We start from the raw sequence: 19,412 nt of genomic DNA on the forward strand, positions 1-19,412 counted from the left end.
ACAAGATGCACTTATCCTCGTGCCATTGGGAAAGAGCGACAAGAACACGCTCTACCATAATTGGAACAAATTTCCAAACACTTCCAAATACTTGAACCGAAATAGAACTTAACACTTAAAGCAGGACACAATGAGGCAGAGTTCCCCACTCAAATGCATTGGCACCCCTTGCCATACTTCTCATTATTGCTTAAGTTGAGTTACAACTGTTGGTGTGAGCCTAGCTCTACAATACTAAATGCCCAAAGCTCAAAAGCAACTACTTTTAATAATTAACTCCCACAAGCTCCCAAAAGTCACCGCTTTCAAAACAGGCCGCCAAAAAGCATCTCCACTCAAAATCTGCCACGTCAGTAAACTATCATACAGTTCTGCGTTTTGCAACATTAATCCATCGCCTTTTAGAAGCCTAGCATGTCAGCATTGGGTCTAGTCTTTTGGCAGGGCGGCTCACCCTCTTCCTCGTCCTCTTCCTCTTCACATACATAGAGTCACGCCACATCACTCGCTTGTGACATATACCACCCCCCCCCCCCCCCCCCCCCCCCCCCCCCAACACAAACACACACACAAAGAAGTGCAAAATTAAATCCAATTCTTGGGCCAAGATGCCTAGAAAAGGAACCGAAGAAGAAGTTCCAACTTACAGAGCCTAGCCAAGTGGACCAAAGAGGAATAGGCCTAAAAACCTAATCCTCCCAACTCGCAAAACTTGGCCGAGGGGCCTAGAAGTTGAGTGGAGATACTGACAAAGACCAAGGCTCAAAGTTGCGTAGAGATGCTGACATGGCAGTGCATACGAACTGTCACAAGACAGGCACCACGTGCCAATAGAAAAGAACAGACTGAACAGACTTTTAGCACTTCAATAACAACTGAACTGAGAGAGAGAGAGAGAGAGAGAGACGACACGCGACACGGAGTGGCGGAATTCCACCCCAGAGAGTATTGGCCCCAAACCTTGGCGCCCCTTTCGGTATTTCTTTATATTGCATCAACACAGTACAAGCCGGTACTCCAGACTCTGCACCTTCTCCAGGAAGCATGCTAGAGAATGAGCCCTAACCTCATATTTAAAGGCCTTTGGCCTAAAAAGCAGTTACAGTAAAAAGCCTTCAAACTCAAAAGCATCTGGTCCAAAAGCAAAGCCAAAAAGCTACCAACATAAATCACGGAAATCCGTATAGCTGCCACGTCATCAACCAGCGCAAATCCGTACAGCTTGCCATGTCATCATGACAATGCAATTTTCGAAAATCTGCCACATCATCAGTTTTTGCGTGTGTGCAGGTCCTGCTTTATTTTAATCCTTTATGTCACTTGGGGCCCCATCGGACGGGGTCCGCATAAGTTGAGAGGATTTCTTTTGTTACTTGTTCTTCTTAGGGTTTAGGCCCCTCGGCCAGCATCTGTAAGTTGGCTCCATTCTTTAGGCTTTGACACGTCAGTAGTTTGTGACATCTCCCCTTCTTGAAAGAGAGTAATCGTCAACGATTACAGCATATCTGCAAAACAACTCAAGTTAGCTCAAAAATTTCCGAGGGACATCCCAAGGGACAATCAGTTTGCTCTTTTTATTAAGGAGTTAGCTTCTCCTTTCTTCTCTTTTGATCAAGGAGTTAGCTTCTCCTTTCGGCTGTTTTGATCAAGGAGTTAGCCTCTCCTTTCTGCTCTTTTAATCAAGGAGTTAGCTTCTCCTTTCGTCCAAATCGGAACTCTTCGTATTCCGGCGTAGTAAAATTAGTCATCACACCCAGACCCTACTGATCTTCCACGAGTGTCTTGATGCACTAAGAAATTACATACCAGGCAATCTCATCCAATCAGGAATATTCAGTATAGCTGGCACATCACAATGCAACACAAATGCTCACATATGCATGTTACAAGACATAGAAACATAAAGTAGCCAATGAACACTCCTCCCGCATAACCTAGCAAGGTCCGGGCCGGGAGATATTCAACGATTCCATCATCACTCCTCCCGCATAACCTAAAAAGGTCCGGGTCGGGAGATATAGAGGCCTTTTACAACCAAACGTCCCCCAGACCGCAGCCTGCGTCGTTTGGAGGTGCTGAGAGTAACCACTGCTTAGACTTCTTAATACTCCTCCTGCATAACCATCCAGGTCCGGGCCGGGAGTCACAACAACAATTATTTTACAAGCATACAACCAAACGCTCCCCAGGCATCGGCCTACGTCGTTCCGAGGTTCAAACAATACCAAAACAGTATTTCTCACTTCTCCACCCGGGAGTAAAATCACAAGTCCTTGAAACCAGTATCAAACCAGAGTCAAACAATTCAGATTGGCACCAAAACAGGTTCAAAATAGATACCATCCATTTCAAGCAAATTCCAAATAAGATCACCTAACAAGTTCAAACTGAACTCAAACTTAAAAAGCAATCTCGACATCAGTCGAGCTCGAAAAGTCGATTGACTTTCCATCCTAAAACCTGCACCAAAAATTAGGGTTAGGTTCATTCCATAGGGTCGTAGCTGAGCACAACATGGTCTATCAGCTCTTGGACAAACAGTGTTTCTTTGGCAGCGATGGTAGTCCCAAGATAGCAATCGCACTGGACCTTCTGCTCGTGAAGATGTCGAGAAAATTTCAAGTTATAATCTGCTAGGGTTTCCATGGCATGCATTTCAGGATACCCCACTCTGCCAGAAGTTGCACTCCAAAGGAAGATGTCAAAAACCATACAACTTCGAGCAAAAGTTTTCTTAAAAGCTTGCCAAGTCCTTGGAAGTGTGCGGCTTGGTAGCGATAGACATCTCTGCATGGCACTGCTTTTGAGAAAAACAGTGACTTGAAACAAATCTTGGATCCTTCTCTTGCAAGTGATCTTAACGGCTTATGCCATGTAAGACATGAGTGGTGAAGACGGGAGCGCGCCCGATGCGCGATGAAGTAAGGGTGGGAGTGGCTAATAAGTCCGGGATGGAGGGCGAAGATACCTCGAATAAATTCCAGCCAAAAATCTCTGGAATGCTCTGTCTACTCTTTTGTGGAATTGGTATGCTTTCAGAAAAGCACACTCCTGATGCTCTGATACCACTGTCACAAGACGGGCACCATGTGCCAATAGAAAAAAACAGGCTGAACAAACATTAAGCACTTCAATAACAACTGAACTGAGAGAGAGAGAGAGAGAGAGAGACGACACGCGACACGGAGTGGCAGAATTCCACCCCAAAGAGTATTGGCCCCAAACCTTGGCGCCCCTTTCAGTATTTTTTTATATTGCATCAACACAATACAAGCCGGTACTCCAGACTCTGCACCTTCTCCAGGAAGCATGCCAGAGAATGAGCCCTAACCTCATATTTTAAGGCCCTTGGCCTAAAAAGAAGTTACAGTAAAAAGCCTTCAAACTCAAAAGCATCTAGTCCAAAAGCAAAGCCAAAAAGCTGCCAGCATAAATCATGGAAATCTGTACAGCTGCCACGTCATCAGCCAGCGCAAATCGCGGAAATCCATACAACTTGCTACATCATCATGCTAGTGCAATTTTTCAAAATCTGCCGCGTCATCTGTCACGTGACACATCCCAACCCTATGTGTCCGTGGACAAGCTACACCACAGCAGGGTTCAGTCACTCCAATCAAGTTAGATTAGCAGTGATCTGGCACTTTTGTGAGTCTATTCGTAGACCGTGCATGCCCAGTCACTTAGCTTAGATGCATATCCTCCGGTTGCACATAGCATGATCATCGGAATTCCCATCAGAATCCATTCGCATCAGTTAAGGGATTTTTCCAGTGCATTTAGCCTATTTTCCTATTTATTGGCAATTTTGCTAAGTTAATATATAAGCAAACCCAAGTTAGCACTTTCTGGAAGAAGAGGCAGCAGGAGCTTCCCGCTCAACAGGCAACTTCTCAGCAGTACCCCCCCTCTCAGCACCCCTAGCGTTTTCAACCCTAGGCCATCCTCTCATTGGCGTTTTCTCAGCATCAGCCATCGCCATCAAGTCCCCCCCCTTTCTCGTGTTTGTTCCCCCTTCACGCAGCCCCCAAAGCCCAGCGTTTTTGGGATTGCAAAGCATCAGCAGAACCAGCGTTTTGACATCAGCAATTTCAGCCAAGCTAGCGTTTTTGCCTTGCTGCAACGTTTTGACTTTCAGCCCAACCTGCCGCAGATACACAGCATTTTCAGCCTTTAGCAAGGTAGTAGATACATCCCAGATTGGTTGCAAAAGTTCCCCCCATCTTTAGCCCAAGAAAACGCAGCCAAAACAGTCATTTTCAGCCACCGAAACAGTCCCGAAATTCAGCGATTAGAAGATCTCAGATTTCAGCCATCAAGTCATCGTCGTCACCACCATCGTCGTCATCGACATAGTCCCATTGCATCAGTCCATTACATACGCATTGTACACCTTTGTGCAATCAAAGTAGACCACTCTCGCCGACGAGAGTGGGGCCTTCGGAGGAGGGTTTTACAACCTCTTGGTGTCGTATCTCTTCTCTCTCCTTCTCTCAGTCTCATTCACTTGCACGCACAATATCCACTCACTTTGTTCGTGATCATAGCACTCTACAAGACGGAAAGCTCTCTCTTTCCCTAAGAACTAAAAGGAACCTTGAGCAATAAAGATCACTAATCTTGAGGAAAAACAACATTCATTCCGCTGCACGTAACATCATCAGTTTTTGCTTTTGTGTAGGTCTTGCTTTATTTTAATCCTTTAAGTCACTTGGGGCCCCATCGGACGGGGTCCCCATAAGTTGGGAGGACTTCTTCTATTACTTGTTCTTCTTAGGGTTTAGGCCCCTCGGCCAGCATCTGTAAGTTGGCTCCATTCTTTAGGCTTTGACACGTCAGCAGTTTGTGACACGGACAAACCATGGGGCGCTTGCTTTTGGAGCAAGGAGCTTTTGTTGGGGTAAAGGCCTGTGGGCGCCCCCTGTTCCCACTAACCACTAACTCTTCTATTGTATACTCATATATATAATAAAGAGACACACACATTCCTACCCCGCAATGTTGTGTTCCAACTTCCCCTATCTCTTGGCTCACACTCCCCCTTCTTGCACGCAAGAGCACGGGCATAGCAGCCCTCACAACTAGTATCAAAGCTTGTGTGCTCGACCCTGACCCCGAGCCCGGCCCATCCCCTCCCCTCCCCACCCGCGTGTGCACGCCTCCCAGCTTGAAAACGGAATTTTGAGGGAGATCAAGCATCTGAGCAGATAATCGAGCAGCATGGGGAATGAAGAGCAAAATCGGGCATTGGCATCTTGCAGCAACTCACGACAACTAGTAGTAGCGCTGGGCAGCAGGGCATTTGCGTGGAATTTTGAAGCAGCAGGAGTCGGGTAGAAAGTCGAGCGGGCATTAAAGGAGATTCTAGATCTAAATCGAGCAAGTGTCTGCAAAAAATCGGGAGCGTTGTAGTTGTGTGTGTGTACACGCACATTGCAAAAGCATCGGGCAATAGGAATAGAGTCAGCAGCTCGTAATTGGCAGCATTGAGGCAAGGCTTCAATCGAGCAGCGTTTTCAAATCAAGAGCAGCATGACAACTCTGTAGCGCAGAGGAGTAGACCATCAGGCAGCACCCATTGGGGGAGCCGAAGGCAGCGCCTTGATCTGCAACAAGCAGAGCATCAGAGATCTGAATTGCATTAATCGTGTGTGTGATCCAAAATCAGGCAGTCCTTTGTTTTTTTTTCGATGTGAGATTAAGCAACAGTGTGTGCACACACACCCATCGGCTCTAAGTTAGCCCTCTTTGGCATCCTCGGATGCACGGAGGGAGACAGTGAAGCTAGCCCACACACACTCATACCGACCATCGATGAGTGATCTTGCACGTTTTCGCACGGAGTTTTCACATTGGCATGGGAGTATCAGCTTCAAGCGATCGTGTGTACCTATACACACACATATAGAGATTCATCTTCGGCTTCAACTTCACATTGTGTGTACATGCAAATCCCCAGTCTTCCGAGCATCGGCGAGGCATTCTCAGCGCTCGGCATTGGCGAGGTATTTCCGTCCGGTGGTTGAAATTGGCATCGACGACATTGGCTCTCAGCATCGTAGAGAGCGAGCATAGCTCTCTAGCTACGCATACCTCGTCAGACGACACCCATATTTCCCAGCAACGACTAACTCCATTCGGCGGAGCCATGGCGACTACCTTCAGCGTTTTCCAACATCTCACATTTACGCGGCAGATTTCCAACATTGGCTACATATACGTTTCGGCTAAGTTTTGGCCTCCAGCATTGGCATTTTCGACATTTCCGTCCGGCGACGGAAGTCGGCATTAGATTCCAGTCGACACCGACATATAGGCTTTCTCATAGCAGGTTTACAGGGGGGCTTTTGAGTCCACATGTGCCTATCTCTCTAGGTTTTAGACACACACAAGTATAGCGCCTTCACATGCATTCTTTGTCACGTGGCACATCAAACCCTATGTGTCCGTGGACAAGCTATAGCACGACAAGGGTTCAATCAGTCCAGTTAGTCTAGATTTAGAAGTGATATGGCATTTTTGTGAGTCTATTCGTAGACCGTGCATGCCCAGTCACTTAGTATAGATGCATATCCTCTGGTTGCACACAGCATGATCATCAATATTCCCATCAGAATCCATTAGAATCAGTTAGGGGATTTTTCCAGTGCATTTAGCCTATTTTACCTATTTTTGACATTTTTCACTTATTAATTTAAGTGACTTTCCAGCAATTTCACTTATTAATTTAAGTGACTTTCCAGCAAAAGTAGGTAGGGCAATTTGGGTAAGAAAATATATAAGCAAACCAAAGTTAGCACTAAATGGCAGAAGAGGCAACAGGAGCCAAGCTCAGCAGGCAACTTCTCACAAGAACCTTGGTGTACTTTCCCCTCCAAGCAGCAGATTCCCTCACCTAGCATTTTTGCACAACATCCCCATCCTGGCGTTTTTGCATCAGACCTGCATCGCCAACAGTACCCAGTACCTAGCGTTCAACTGCTAGCGTTTTTTATCATTAGATCCCCTGGCGTTTTTGGTTTTCAGCAGCAGATAAAGACCGGCAATTTTCACCTAAAGTGTAGCAAAGTCAGCCTGGAAAGACCTCAGTTTTCAGCCTTAAGAAACCTCAGTTTTCAGCCATTACACTGCAAATTTTCAGCCTCAAGGAACCTCTGAAAACAGCCCACAAATCAGCGTTTTTGGATCAATCGCAGATTTCAGCCCATAGCGTTTTTGGACAGCAGTAGAAAGATTGCAGATTTCAGCCCTTAGGTCGACTTCGTCATCATCGACATACCCTAGACTTGCATCAGTCTCATGCATACCAATTGTACCAGTTTGTGCAATCATAAGTAGACCACTCTCACCGACGAGAGTGGGGCCTTCGAAGGAGGGTTTTACGTCTCTGGTGTCGTATCTCTCTTCTCTCTCTATCTCTCAATCTCATACACTTGCACGCACAGTGTCCATTCACTTTGTTTGTGATCATAGCACTCTCTCATTAAGAACGGAAGGCTCTACCTTCCATAAGAACAAAAGGAACCTTGAGCAAAGTTCGGAGCACTCATCTTGAGCAAAGCGCAAACATTCATTCCATTGCACCTAACATTGGTATCAGAGCTTTGGCAGTGTTCTGTATCACTCAAGGAAAGAACCACAAGAACCACAGAATTTTTTTTTGCTTGTTGAGGTCGCACGAACCCAAGTTCGCTTGGGCGTGTCGATCCCTAATTGTGTTTTTGAAGAGTGACAAGAATCCCACGAAAGAAGGGCTTGTCCAACCTCCCCTTGTGCCTCTTTTCACTCATTGAGAGCAGACCGTGCACTTAGCGGCCGGCCAATCGACGTGAGGTGAAAAAAAGCAACCTTGGTGTGAGCACAAGGCCGCCGAGGGGTGCGCCCGCGGAAAGAAGTAGAACTCGGATGAAGAGAAGATCCTTCTCAAACACGGTTTGCAAGCGAAATAAAACCTCAAGAACCCAAGAACCCAAGAACCAAGACCCCCAAGAACCCAAGTTCCTCGTGAACTTAAGAACCCAAGACCCCAAGAACCACAAGAACCCACGACTTCAGTGGATGGTCATCACTCGAAGCGGAATGGATACTTCGCTTGGAGGTGATGAGCATGAGAGAGGCGAAGAAGAATTTTCCCCACCAGGAGGTTTTTCCGACCCTCCCTCTTTTCCATCTACGACAAGGATTGCACTAACTCCTATGGAGGCTTTAGACTAGATGTCTATGGAAAGGAAGTTAAAACGCGAAGCAAGAAATGCAGAAAGAATGGCAGAATTTAATCGTGAATGCAAAGAAAGAAAAGCAGAAATGGATCGCAGAAATGCAAAAAGAATGGCAGAAATGGAACGAAGACACGCAAAAAGAAGAGCAGAACGAGAAGCAACAAGGAAGGAAGCCAAAGCAATACAAGAACAGAGCGACCCACAAAACACAGAGTTTTGGCGACTCTATTCTCAAGTTCAGGCACAGATGCAAGAGATTTGGGGAACGGAGACTCTCTCGGTCTCTTCTTCTCCCAAGCATGATACACATGATTTGCATGATGATAAGCATGATGATTTGAATGATATTGCTAAGCATGATGATTTGGATGCCAATGACAAGCATGATAATTTACATGATCAAGATGTGATTTCTCACAAGCATAATAATTTGCATGATCAAGATGTGATTTCTCACAAGCATGATGAGTTGCATAAAGATGATGTGATTGTTCACAAGGATGATGTGTTAGTGGATGCTTTCTCTAGCGAAGCTAACCTCCTTGTAGATTCAATCCATCACGAAGAACTGATCTTGGCTCTCGAGCCTAGGTCCAAGGAACCCTCACAGGAAGTATTATATGTTCGCATGATTGATACGCACGCATCGTACGAGTGTTTCATTCATGATCGTTTCCTGTATTTTAGTCACCGTCTTTATGTGATCCCTTTTCCTAGGCATGACATATTGTACGTTGAGCACGTTTCACTCATGAATGAGCACGGATGTATGCGGATTGTTAATGAAAAGCTGGAGAGTATGCATTCAAGGACGTCACATTCTATGTCTCTTCCTTGGCATAACACGATTGTAGAAAGAGCACATGAAAGTATGAGCACCAAGCATGGGCATTTCCGTTGTGAATTGCCACAGTTGATTGCTTTGAAACAAAAGAGGAAGATTCGATCTCATTGTGCGTGTGTGTGGTGAATGGTTTGGCACTCCGTCTCTTTGTTCATCTACATTGCATGTCCAGTCTTTGAGGAAGACAAGATTTTATCCACTCAATTTACATAGAATAGGTATGTTCATGATTTTGTGTTGGAAGTGGTTTCATGAATTTTCAGCCATGGAGATTCTTGAAGAAGGAAGATGCACGACTCTAAACGAAGTTGAAGCATCGAAGGAGCCACAGAAAACTTTGTGTCTCTTTCGGTGCGGCCCAAAGAAGCAAGCGTTGCAGACCTTTATGAAGTTCAACTACCGCACGACCCACACATCAGAGTGGGCCGGCGAAGAGTCCGTTCCAGGATTCCGGATGCTATTGGCGATCTCCCTCGACGCCATACAGTTCGGTACCAGTACCTCACTTTGAAAAGGAGGGGATGTCACGTGACACATCCAACCCTATGTGTCCGTGGACAAGCTACAGCACGACAAGGGTTCAATCAATCCAATAAGTCTAGATTTAGAAGTGATATGGCATTTTTGTGAGTCTATTCGTAGACCGTGCATGCCCAGTCACTTAGTATAGATGCATATCCTCTGGTTGCACACAGCATGATCATCAGTATCCCCATCAGAATCCATTTGAATCGGTTAGGGGATTTTTCCAGTGCATTTAGCCTATTTTACCTATTTTTGACATTTTTCACTTATTAATTTAAGTGACTTTCCAACAAAAGTAGGTAGGGCAATTTGGGTAAGAAAATATATAAGCAAACCAAAGTTAGCACTAAATGGCAAAAGAGGCAACAGGAGCCAAGCTCAACAACCAACTTCTCACAAGAACCTTGGTGGACTTTCCCCTCCAAGCAGCAAATTCCCTCACCTAGCGTTTTTGCAAAGCATCCCCAGCCTGGCGTTTTTGCATCAGACCTGCATTGCCAACAGTACCCAGTACCTAGCGTTTTGGCAAGGACCACAACTGCTAGCGTTTTTTATCATCAGATCCCCTGGCGTTTTTGGTTTTCAGCAACAGATAAAGACCGGCAATTTTCACCTAGAGTGTAGCAAAGTCAGCCCGGAAAGACCTCAATTTTCAGCCTTAAGAAACCTCAGTTTTCAGCCATTAAACTGCAGATTTTCAGCGTCAAGGAACCACCGAAAACAGCCCAGAAATCAGCGTTTTTGGACAGCAGTAGAAAGATTGCAGATTTCAGCCCTTAGGTCGACTTCGTCTACACCATCATCATCATCGACATAGCCTAGACTTGCATCAGTCTCATGCATACCAATTGTACCAATTTGTGCAATCATAAGTAGACCACTCTCGCCGACGAGAGTGGGGCCTTCGGAGGAGGATTTTACAACGTCTCTGATGTCGTATCTCTCTTCTCTCTCTATCTCTCAGTCTCATACACTTGCACGCACAGTGTCCATTCACTTTGTTTGTGATCATAGCACTCTCTCGTTAAGAACAGAAGGCTCTACCTTCCATAAGAACAAAAGGAACCTTGAGCACAATTCAGAGCACTCATCTTGAGCAAAGCGCAAACATTCATTCCACTGCACCTACATTCTTGCTAATGGTTTTGGGGAGAATTTATCTATGGATGTTATGCATTGACAAATGCATTTGTTTTTTTTTTAGCACACAATGCTATTAAGCTCTTTTGAGAGAGGTATCCCCGCAAGGATTTTGTATATTGTTTGCAACAATTTATGGTGCCTGTTTGTGTGCGGTTTCTTACTCATGTCTAATGAGTTGAGGATACTGCCCACTGAACACCATTTGGAGTTATTTCTTTGCGTTTTTTGGTGATTTCCCGGCCGTTTTGGAGACTCCGATCGAAAGAGCCCTTTTTGAGATTGTGGCTAGTCATTGTGTCTGATTAGCCTTTTGGAGAGTCTTGCGTGAGGTTTTAGTGAGCTAGGGTATTCTCGAATGTTGAGATACCTTTGGTGATACAAGTTGTTGGAGTCCCCATTACCGTATCCTCGCTATAGCTTATGTATCTAATGGAAAATTTTGCTTGACGCCGCGTATGGTAGTCGTTTGTCAATGACAATTGACAATTATTGCTAGATTTACTCTTTTACGTTGATTTCATTCATTTTATGCGTCATTTGGGTCGAGTTTTCGCTCACCGAACAAAGGGACTCTGCCAAATTCTTTCCGCAAGTCTATCTATGCATTTTATGAAATTTTGAGAGCTGTTTTGGCTTGAGATTTCGCCCTCGTTACAAAGGAGGTTCTGTCAAAATCTCACCAGGTTTCTCACCATAACTTTTGACGTTCTCGTCATAGTGCTCAAGTCTTGCGAAAATGGCATCTTTTACTAAGAACATTTACAATATTACAAAGTTCGATGGCACGAATTTCTCTACGTGGAAACAGCAAATCCAGGAAGTGCTAACCTTGAAAGGTCGATTAAAATCGTTCTTTGAGTGTGCAGAGGGAGATGGCTATACAGAAGCGTAGTGGAAGATGCTAAATGCAAAAGCCAGGTCCACTATTCGCTTACACTTAGCCGAGTCTGTGCATTTCACCATAGTGGATGAAGCTACTGCTAAATCCTTGTGGGAGAAGCTACGCATTACATATGAGAGCAAAAGCGCAAGTAACAAAGTGTATTTGATGAAGAAGCTTTTCAAGTTTCTCATGAAAGAAGGTGACAGTTTTCGAGCACTTGTTCAATGTACTTTTCAATCAATTGACATCATAGAGCTTGAATTTGACGATGAAGTGCAATCCATCTGCTTATTGTGCCCTTTACCCTCTTCTTCATGGGACATATTTTACACAATGATTAGCAACTCTGCGCCTAAGGGAAAATTGGCCTACGATGTCGTAGTTTTCAGTCTACTTAGTGAAGAGATACGCAAGAAGTCGATGGAGCCTACAAAGCAAGGTGATGCATATGTTGCCAGTGGCAAAGGTTAGAGAGGCGCACTCATAACCGTGCCAAAAGTAAGGATGGCGAGAATTCTAGAAGTAAATCTAGAGGTTCTTCGCGTAATGTCAAGTGTTATCATTGCCCTAAGAAAGGACACTTGAAGAAAGATTATCGTACATGGCAACGAGACAAGAAAAAGTCTCAAGATAACAAAAGGTCTGACAATGACAGCAAGAGCAAAGCTTAAATTGAGGAGCTCAATGTGATAGAGTCTCCTAAGATTGCAGATGTGCCTGAGGTCCATAGTTCCTCAAGTGTTCTAGTCTTTACAGCAGATCTTAATCCAAATGCTCTTATTGCACAATCAAAATGGAGTTGCAGAAAGGATGAATCATACAATTCAGGAGCAAGTCACAACCATGCTTTCTATGGTGAATCTGACCCAAGGTTTTTGAGTAGAGACAGTACTGACAACAGTACATATCATCAATCGGTCACCTAGTACATTATTGGATTACCAGTTACCAGAGGAGCTGTGGTTTTGAAAGAAAACACATTATGATCATTTACATATTTTTGGATGTGAGGCATATGCCCATGAGCCCAAAGAGCTTCGGAAAAAGCTAGACCCAAAGTCTCATGAGTGCATTTTCCTTGGTTATGGTGCAGATGGAGAGATGGGATATCATCTCTAGCACCAGAAATCTCGCAAAGTAAATTCGCAATTCACATCTTATCTTCAACGAATCGAAGATGCACAAGAAAACTATCAAAAAGTATAGAAAAGGCACATTTGAGGACGTTCCCTCAGAATCTGTGGAAACTCAGAAGATTAGTGATGTACCTTCCACTAGTTGCGTTAGGGCAAAATGCAGTAGTTGGGGTTTGAGACAATCTACTAGATCCTCACATTCACCTGAGCGGATTCAGCCAAGGATGTCATGCTGACTGACTGCAGTGAGCCATCTTGTTACAAAGAAGCCATGCAAATGGACGACAAAGTCAAGTGGGAGCAAGCCATAGTTACTACGAACGGGAAATTGGAACTCAGAACTCGAAACGGCAACTACCATGAAATGCTATGTCCTGTTACGGATACTCACGTCTGAAACACGGAACAGGGATTCAGAACGTGAACCTAGAATGGGAACGCAGAACGGAGACTTGAAAACGGTCATTCCCTGTAGCTATGGAGCAAGCCACACAATCTGAGTACAACTCGATTGTCAGTAACGAGACATGGGACTTCGTTGAGGCAAGCACGCCTTACCTTGCAAATGGGTTTACAAGAAAAAGTTTACATTTGATGATCGTAAGCCTAAGTACGAGGCTAGATTGGTTGCTAGGGGATTCAAGCAGCAGAAGGGAGTTGATTTTGACGAAATCTTCTCGCCCGTGGTCAAGATGACTACACTCCGTGCAGTGCTTGGCCTCGTAGCCATTGAGAACGTGGAGCTTGTCCAAATGGATGTGAAGACTGCCTTTCTTCACGGGGATCTAGGAGAGGATGTTTACATGAAGCAACTTGAAGGTGTTGAACAGCCTAACAATGAGCTTGTATGCAATCAGGGTTCAAGGTAGTGGTATCAAAAGTTTGATGCTTTTATGCGGTCCCGGGGTTTTAGGAGTTCAGAGGATCACTCTTTGTATACAAAGAAACTCAGTGATGGTTCTTTAGTCATTCTCATTTTATATATAGATGACATGCTCATTGCAGGAAAGTCCACTGAGGAGATTGCCGAATTGAAGCAAATGTTGGGCAAAACCTTTGCTATGAAGGATTTGGGCAAAGCAAATCATTTTCTTGGTATGCATATCAAGAGAGACTGGAAAAATGGTAGGAATTCTATATCCACAAGGTCTTACAGCGTTTCGATATGCAGGGGGGAAAGGCAGTGAGTACCCCACTACCGTCATATTTGAAACTTAGCAAAGAAGATTCTCCCCAAGTCAGATGTTGAGAGAGCAAAAACGGCAAGTGTCATATTCTTTAGCTGTAGGCAGTCTTATGTATGCTATGGTAGCTACGAGCCAGACATTGCATTTGCAATGGGAGTGGTTAGTTGGTATATGGCAAGCAGCATTGCACAACGTTGAAACACATCCTCAGATACTTCAAGGGTGCGGGTGCACCAAGAAGGTGTTTACACTTCTGTAGTAGTGCTGCATCTATTGTTGGTTACACTGATTTTCACCTACACATCTAACCCTATGTGCATGTGGACAAGCTATCTCAGATCTAGGGTTCATGTAACAAACTTGGACACCCCAAGTCAAGATTCTACCGCGACACAGCAAAGATTCACTTCAAAACAGTTCACAAAAGACGACATGGCCCGGCGTAGTTTCGTGCCCAGAGGTATTGGCCCCAAAGACTGGCGCCCCATTCGGTATTTCTTTTTATATTAATCTGTGTTCAAAGTACAAAGAGGGTCCGCGGGTGCTCACTCTCAGACTCTCCGTCCAGATGCTCTGAGAAATGAGCCCCTAAGGCCACTTATAAAGGTTACATGGGGTTGCTAAAAGCAGAGCCCCCAAAAGCTTCAAACTCAAAAGCAAAGTTGCCAAAAGCAATTGAGCTTCCAAAAGCTACTAAAACAGCCAACACAATTTACGAAAAATCCGTACAACTGTCAGCGAAAATCATGGAAATCCGTAGGCTGCCACGTCAACATGTCAACGCATTTTGCGGCGATCCATACGGCTTGCCACGTGTTAGCCAGCCAACGTGATTTCTGGTGGATATTCTGTTGCAACCACTCGGTGCATTTCTCAGAGTGTCCGGGGCCTGCCACGTCACCAGTTTGTGACATACCCCCCTCTTGAAAGGATTGTAATCGCCCTCAATTATGCCTGCAAAACAGACAAAGGCCATAAACTGTCTTAGTAGACACTGGCTGTTAGTACAGACGCACTAGACACAACACATCTAGCACTTGTACAAATCGACAGTCACATCACTTGACATGACATGACAAATCACATACAAACTCATTCCAAATCTCAGACCATGATTAATCGGCAACGTATTTAGTAATCGCATCTAGATCCAGTCGGGACCTCACAGATGCCCGATTGACTATAGAAATTTATGAGACCGAAATGTTGCAGTCATTTCGTCTTTCATTTCCTGCACTCAAACAAGTTAAGTACAAATCAATCATATTCCGTGTTGGGAATTCATGTCATAAAGTCATTCAGTAGAATACTACTCGGCCCAATAGTATCCCTGAAACCCAAAGGGATATTAGTGACTTTATTCAAAATCGGGATAATCTGTTGACAAAGGAGCGGAGTGACTCCCCTCTTGTGCAAACCCGCTGCACTAGATTCACCCATGCTGAAATCGAGGTTCTATCGGAGTAGACTATGCTAAACCGAATGCTTCAAGGTAAAGTTCCAAAATCTGAGGAGTATCTGCTAGGTCCTCCTCCTCCATCCACTTCGCATCCAATGCAGGATAGTTCTTGAACTTAACCAAGAACCACCTAATCACTTTACCTTTAATCTTTCTATCCTTGTGTGCCAATATCTGTTCTGGAACGAGTATCTCCTCGCTTTCCTCTACTTCGGGTTGCTCATCTGGCTCCCCATCATCGGGCACATCGCCTTTAAAAGGCTTCAAGAGACTCACATCAAAAGCATTGTGAATCTTCCAAGTATCGGACAGCTTCACTCTAAAGCAGACATCGTTTATCTTTTCTTTTATCTAGAAAGGGCCATAATACCTCATACCAAGCTTTCGAAAAAGCCGCTCCTTTCTGTTTCGTTGTCTTAGGCGTGCCTTCTCAAAACGTAAGAGCACCCAATCGTCCTCCTTTAATTTCAAATCGCGACGATGTCAATCTGCTGCCTTCTTATGTCTTTCTTGAGATTTCTCTAAAGCCTTCCGAACCTTGGCAAAAGCAGTGTCCAAGTCCCTCGTGTACTGGTCGGCTTCAAAAATCTTATCCTGGGTCTAGGGAATGTTCTGATCTACCAATTAATTCCCTTTTTCCTTTCTTTCCTTGTGGCCTAGGACCTGTGGGTAGCGTCTTTCGCTACCCTGTCTATTGGCATGTCAGAGTCAATCATCGAAGCCCTAAGATGCACTATCATATGATTCCTCTTTCTCTGGAATCCTTTGATGAACTTACATCTGGTTTTCTTAGTTCGTCGGAACCCTCTGATTCACCAAACTCTTGTGATTCCAAATCATTGCTTAGTCATGTCCCATGGAGTCAGACTTCTGGTTTAAAGCATAGTCTTGAATCTCTTTAGCAAATCATAGCAAAACTACTCAATCTGGTCTTTCAAAAGAATCTACACCAAGTATCCCAAAATCTCTGGCAGTAGTCATCCAATGTTATCTTTTTCAGTCATTTCCAAGTGATGCCAAGGCATGATGACATCTCTTGCATATTCATCGTTCTTTTCAAGTAAGATGCCGCCTTTCGCTCCTTGGAATGTTCTGAGAACCACGCTCCAGAGAAGGCGACGTCAAAATGTTGTTCAACTCAAGGGCTCGATGGGTGTCCTGGCCTGAATCCCTTCCTTGAACTCCTTGGTTTTCTTGTTGATCTTGTCATTGTCAAAAGAGGACGACCTCTCCTCCTTTAAACGGCTAGATGGCCTTCCATGCCTTCTAGACTTTGTTTCAAAAATCTTCTTCAAAAGAATTTTGTCTTAGGTGCTTAAAAATTGAATAAGCTTCTTAGCACCCTCGGGCACTTCAAATGGCGTCTTTCCAGTGTGTCGTTGTAGGCAAACTCCACCAAGGGCAAATACTTTTCCCATTTAGTCTTCTGATCCAAAGAAGAAGACTTCAACAAATTCAAAACCATTGAATTGGCTATGTCCAAATTGCCCATCTGTCTGTGGGTGAAACGAGGACGAGAACTGCAACCACGTGCCAATGTTCTCCTAGATTGCCATCCAAAACAACTAGTAGATCGGGGATCTTGTCCGAAACAATGGACTTAGACATGCCATATATTCGAACAGTTTTACCAAAGAATGGGGCTTAACTGTCTTGTTTATTGCAGAGCAGTGAGCCTGCTTACTGAATCTGTTGATGACCGTCGAAAGGCCATCATGCCCACTCTGTGTCTTCGGGAGATCAAATGGGGGAGACGTCTCTTTCTCCTCTCGATTCCACACATACGCACGGGATTTGTCCCAAGGGTTCTTCTTTTCCATTCTCTGCCTCCGACGCATCTCTCGTTACTATACTGCAACAGTAGTTAGCAAAGATGCAGAGGCAACTCGTGGAGTTGCGCTCCACGCAGGTCACCATGGGTACACCTTGCCTCTTCAGCTCTATTCCGACCTCTTCAAAGGGGAAATGAAAGAATGTGAAGAGACCGCTATAGACTTGTGGTTGGCGAAATGGACCGCTTTCTATGCATCGTTTTAATGGCGCCCAACGTCTTGCGCAGCTTCAATTCATGCCAAAGGGGAAGCTTACTCTTGGTGGTTGTATTACGACCGCAACCCACAACTTGAGCAGAGTTTCAACCGATCTTTCGTGCCCGCTTTGTGTAGGTCGATAGAATGGAGTTCTTCGAGAAACTTTTTCGGTGCAAAATGGGAAAGTGAACTCTGGACGCTTACTCAAAGGCCTTCAAGAACCTTCTCCACAAAACGAAGACTCTTGATGACCCTACGATCATCATGCAGATGTTGTACCTTTTTGGATTGCCACAAGCATATTAGAAAGAGATTTTACGCAATCCGATTACATCTATTGAGGGCATCTATAAGTTCACCAAGAATTATGATAATACTTTAGCGGCTTGGAGGTGGCCCCACGGATCGGGAGACTCCTCGCCGTGGTTCCTCCACATCAAAATTGAAATGCTCGAACACTTCGGCAACCACCAAAAAGGGCACCTAAATTAGAGGCCAATGCTTCTCAAGAGTCAGAGTGGAACTTTGCCACTCCATAATGAACTCCTTTACACATAGGGCGTTCCTTTAAGCTTCACACCTCCACTCATAAAAGGGAAAAATAATATCTTCAAAATTCAACATGGGCATAAGCAATGGATCTTGTAACCATGAGAAGCGTCTTTACAAGAGGTTCAATGTTCAACCACATTCAACCTTCAAATCCCCTACTTTTTCAGCCTTCGTATCTTTGCTATTTTATTCTGACATATAGGTCACCATTGAACCCCCGGTCTGTCCACAACCAAGACTTAACCCAATGCTTGGAATGAAAATGTGTCAAGCGTCAGTTGTAGTAGGTTTCTGCTCACAAAACGAAGGCAGTGCAAAGTGTGGCATATCACACAAGAAGAAGCTAAACACATCAACATTTCCATTGGCCTTGCACTTGATAGGCTGCATAACAGATTTTGTACTCAAGCTAATGTCTTCCACCAATTGTGACATGATACATAGAAACAAGGACTTAAAAGCAAACATCAATCTAATCTTTGTAATTGTCGGCATGTGCTGATGCATGTGAGCACACTCACTTTTTACACAAGCAAGTGCAGCAAAGAGCATTTCTGCTCTTCCACCCTCAATTTCCTCTTAGAAAAATTTAAGGGATGTACTATTACGTGTAAGATTAGTCATATTATGACATTTCTACTGTTTGGCATGGCATGAAGACAAGGCATTGCATGCATTTATAGGTACATAAGCTGCCCTTGAGTTTAGTCCCCCCCATCACAAGTGTGTATAAGTTGCCCTTGTGTTTACTCCTCCTCCCGCCAAATCACTAGTGTGAACACAAATTAGGTGAACACATGCATGTAACAGCATGTACATACACACATGTAATCCATAATTCATCTGTGTCTACATAATTTAGGAAGAGGAAGAAGGATGCTCACAGTTTATGTTCAAAAGTGGCATTGTCATCATAAAATAAGTCAATGTCGACATCAACATCGCAAGCGGTGATGCACCAGGCAAGACCTCCAGTGAGCTTGTCAAAAGGGGGTAGAGAGCAAACTTGAGCACGGGCGTAGCCGGCTGCAACCAACAGATCGACAATTCTTTCAAACACCTTCTCGCGCCCCGCCATCACCCCGATAAAACAATTCTATGAACTTCCGAAAATGAACTCTGCGTGCATGCGTGTGTGTGTGTGTGTGTGAGAGAGAGAGAGAGAGAGAGAGAGAGGAGAGTTAAATTACCGTCAAGGGAGTGGACCTCCACTTCCGGAGAGCTACCACTAGCCCTACACTCTCAGGCTCGTGTCACACTGGGACAGGCAAAATGCAGCCCATCTGAGATGACGATTCCTCATTGGCTACGCGAAAAGCAAAGGGACAGGCAAAATGCAACCCATTTGAGATGGCGATTCCTCATTGGCTACGTGAAAAGCAAAAGGTGGTCGCTTCACCTTGTCAGAGTGCTGGCCTTACCAGCATGGCCATG

At 44.6% G+C, this 19,412-nt stretch overlaps 1 protein-coding gene across 14 annotated transcripts in view; it reads right to left on the minus strand.

Moving 5' to 3' along the window:
• LOC147451865 (paramyosin-like protein) overlaps window positions 1-19,149 on the minus strand; it is a 64,619-nt gene extending 45,470 nt beyond the window's left edge. For 8 of the 14 annotated variants that reach the window (XM_086517744.1, XM_086517743.1, XM_086517742.1 and 5 more), the window contains exon 1: window positions 18,863-19,149. In XM_086517744.1, coding sequence (XP_086373870.1) covers window positions 18,863-19,056 — 194 coding nt within the window. In that variant the 5' untranslated portion in view covers window positions 19,057-19,149. The remainder of the gene's footprint in view (window positions 1-18,862) is intronic. The other 6 variants (XM_086517749.1, XM_086517747.1, XM_086517745.1 and 3 more) reach the window with 3 other exon arrangements.
• Between the last annotated feature and the right edge of the window lie 263 nt (window positions 19,150-19,412).

This window comes from Adiantum capillus-veneris, chromosome 8 (genome assembly GCF_014529385.1).
Source record: "Adiantum capillus-veneris isolate H3 chromosome 8, ASM1452938v2, whole genome shotgun sequence".
NCBI classification, from domain to species: Eukaryota; Viridiplantae; Streptophyta; class Polypodiopsida; order Polypodiales; family Pteridaceae; genus Adiantum; species Adiantum capillus-veneris.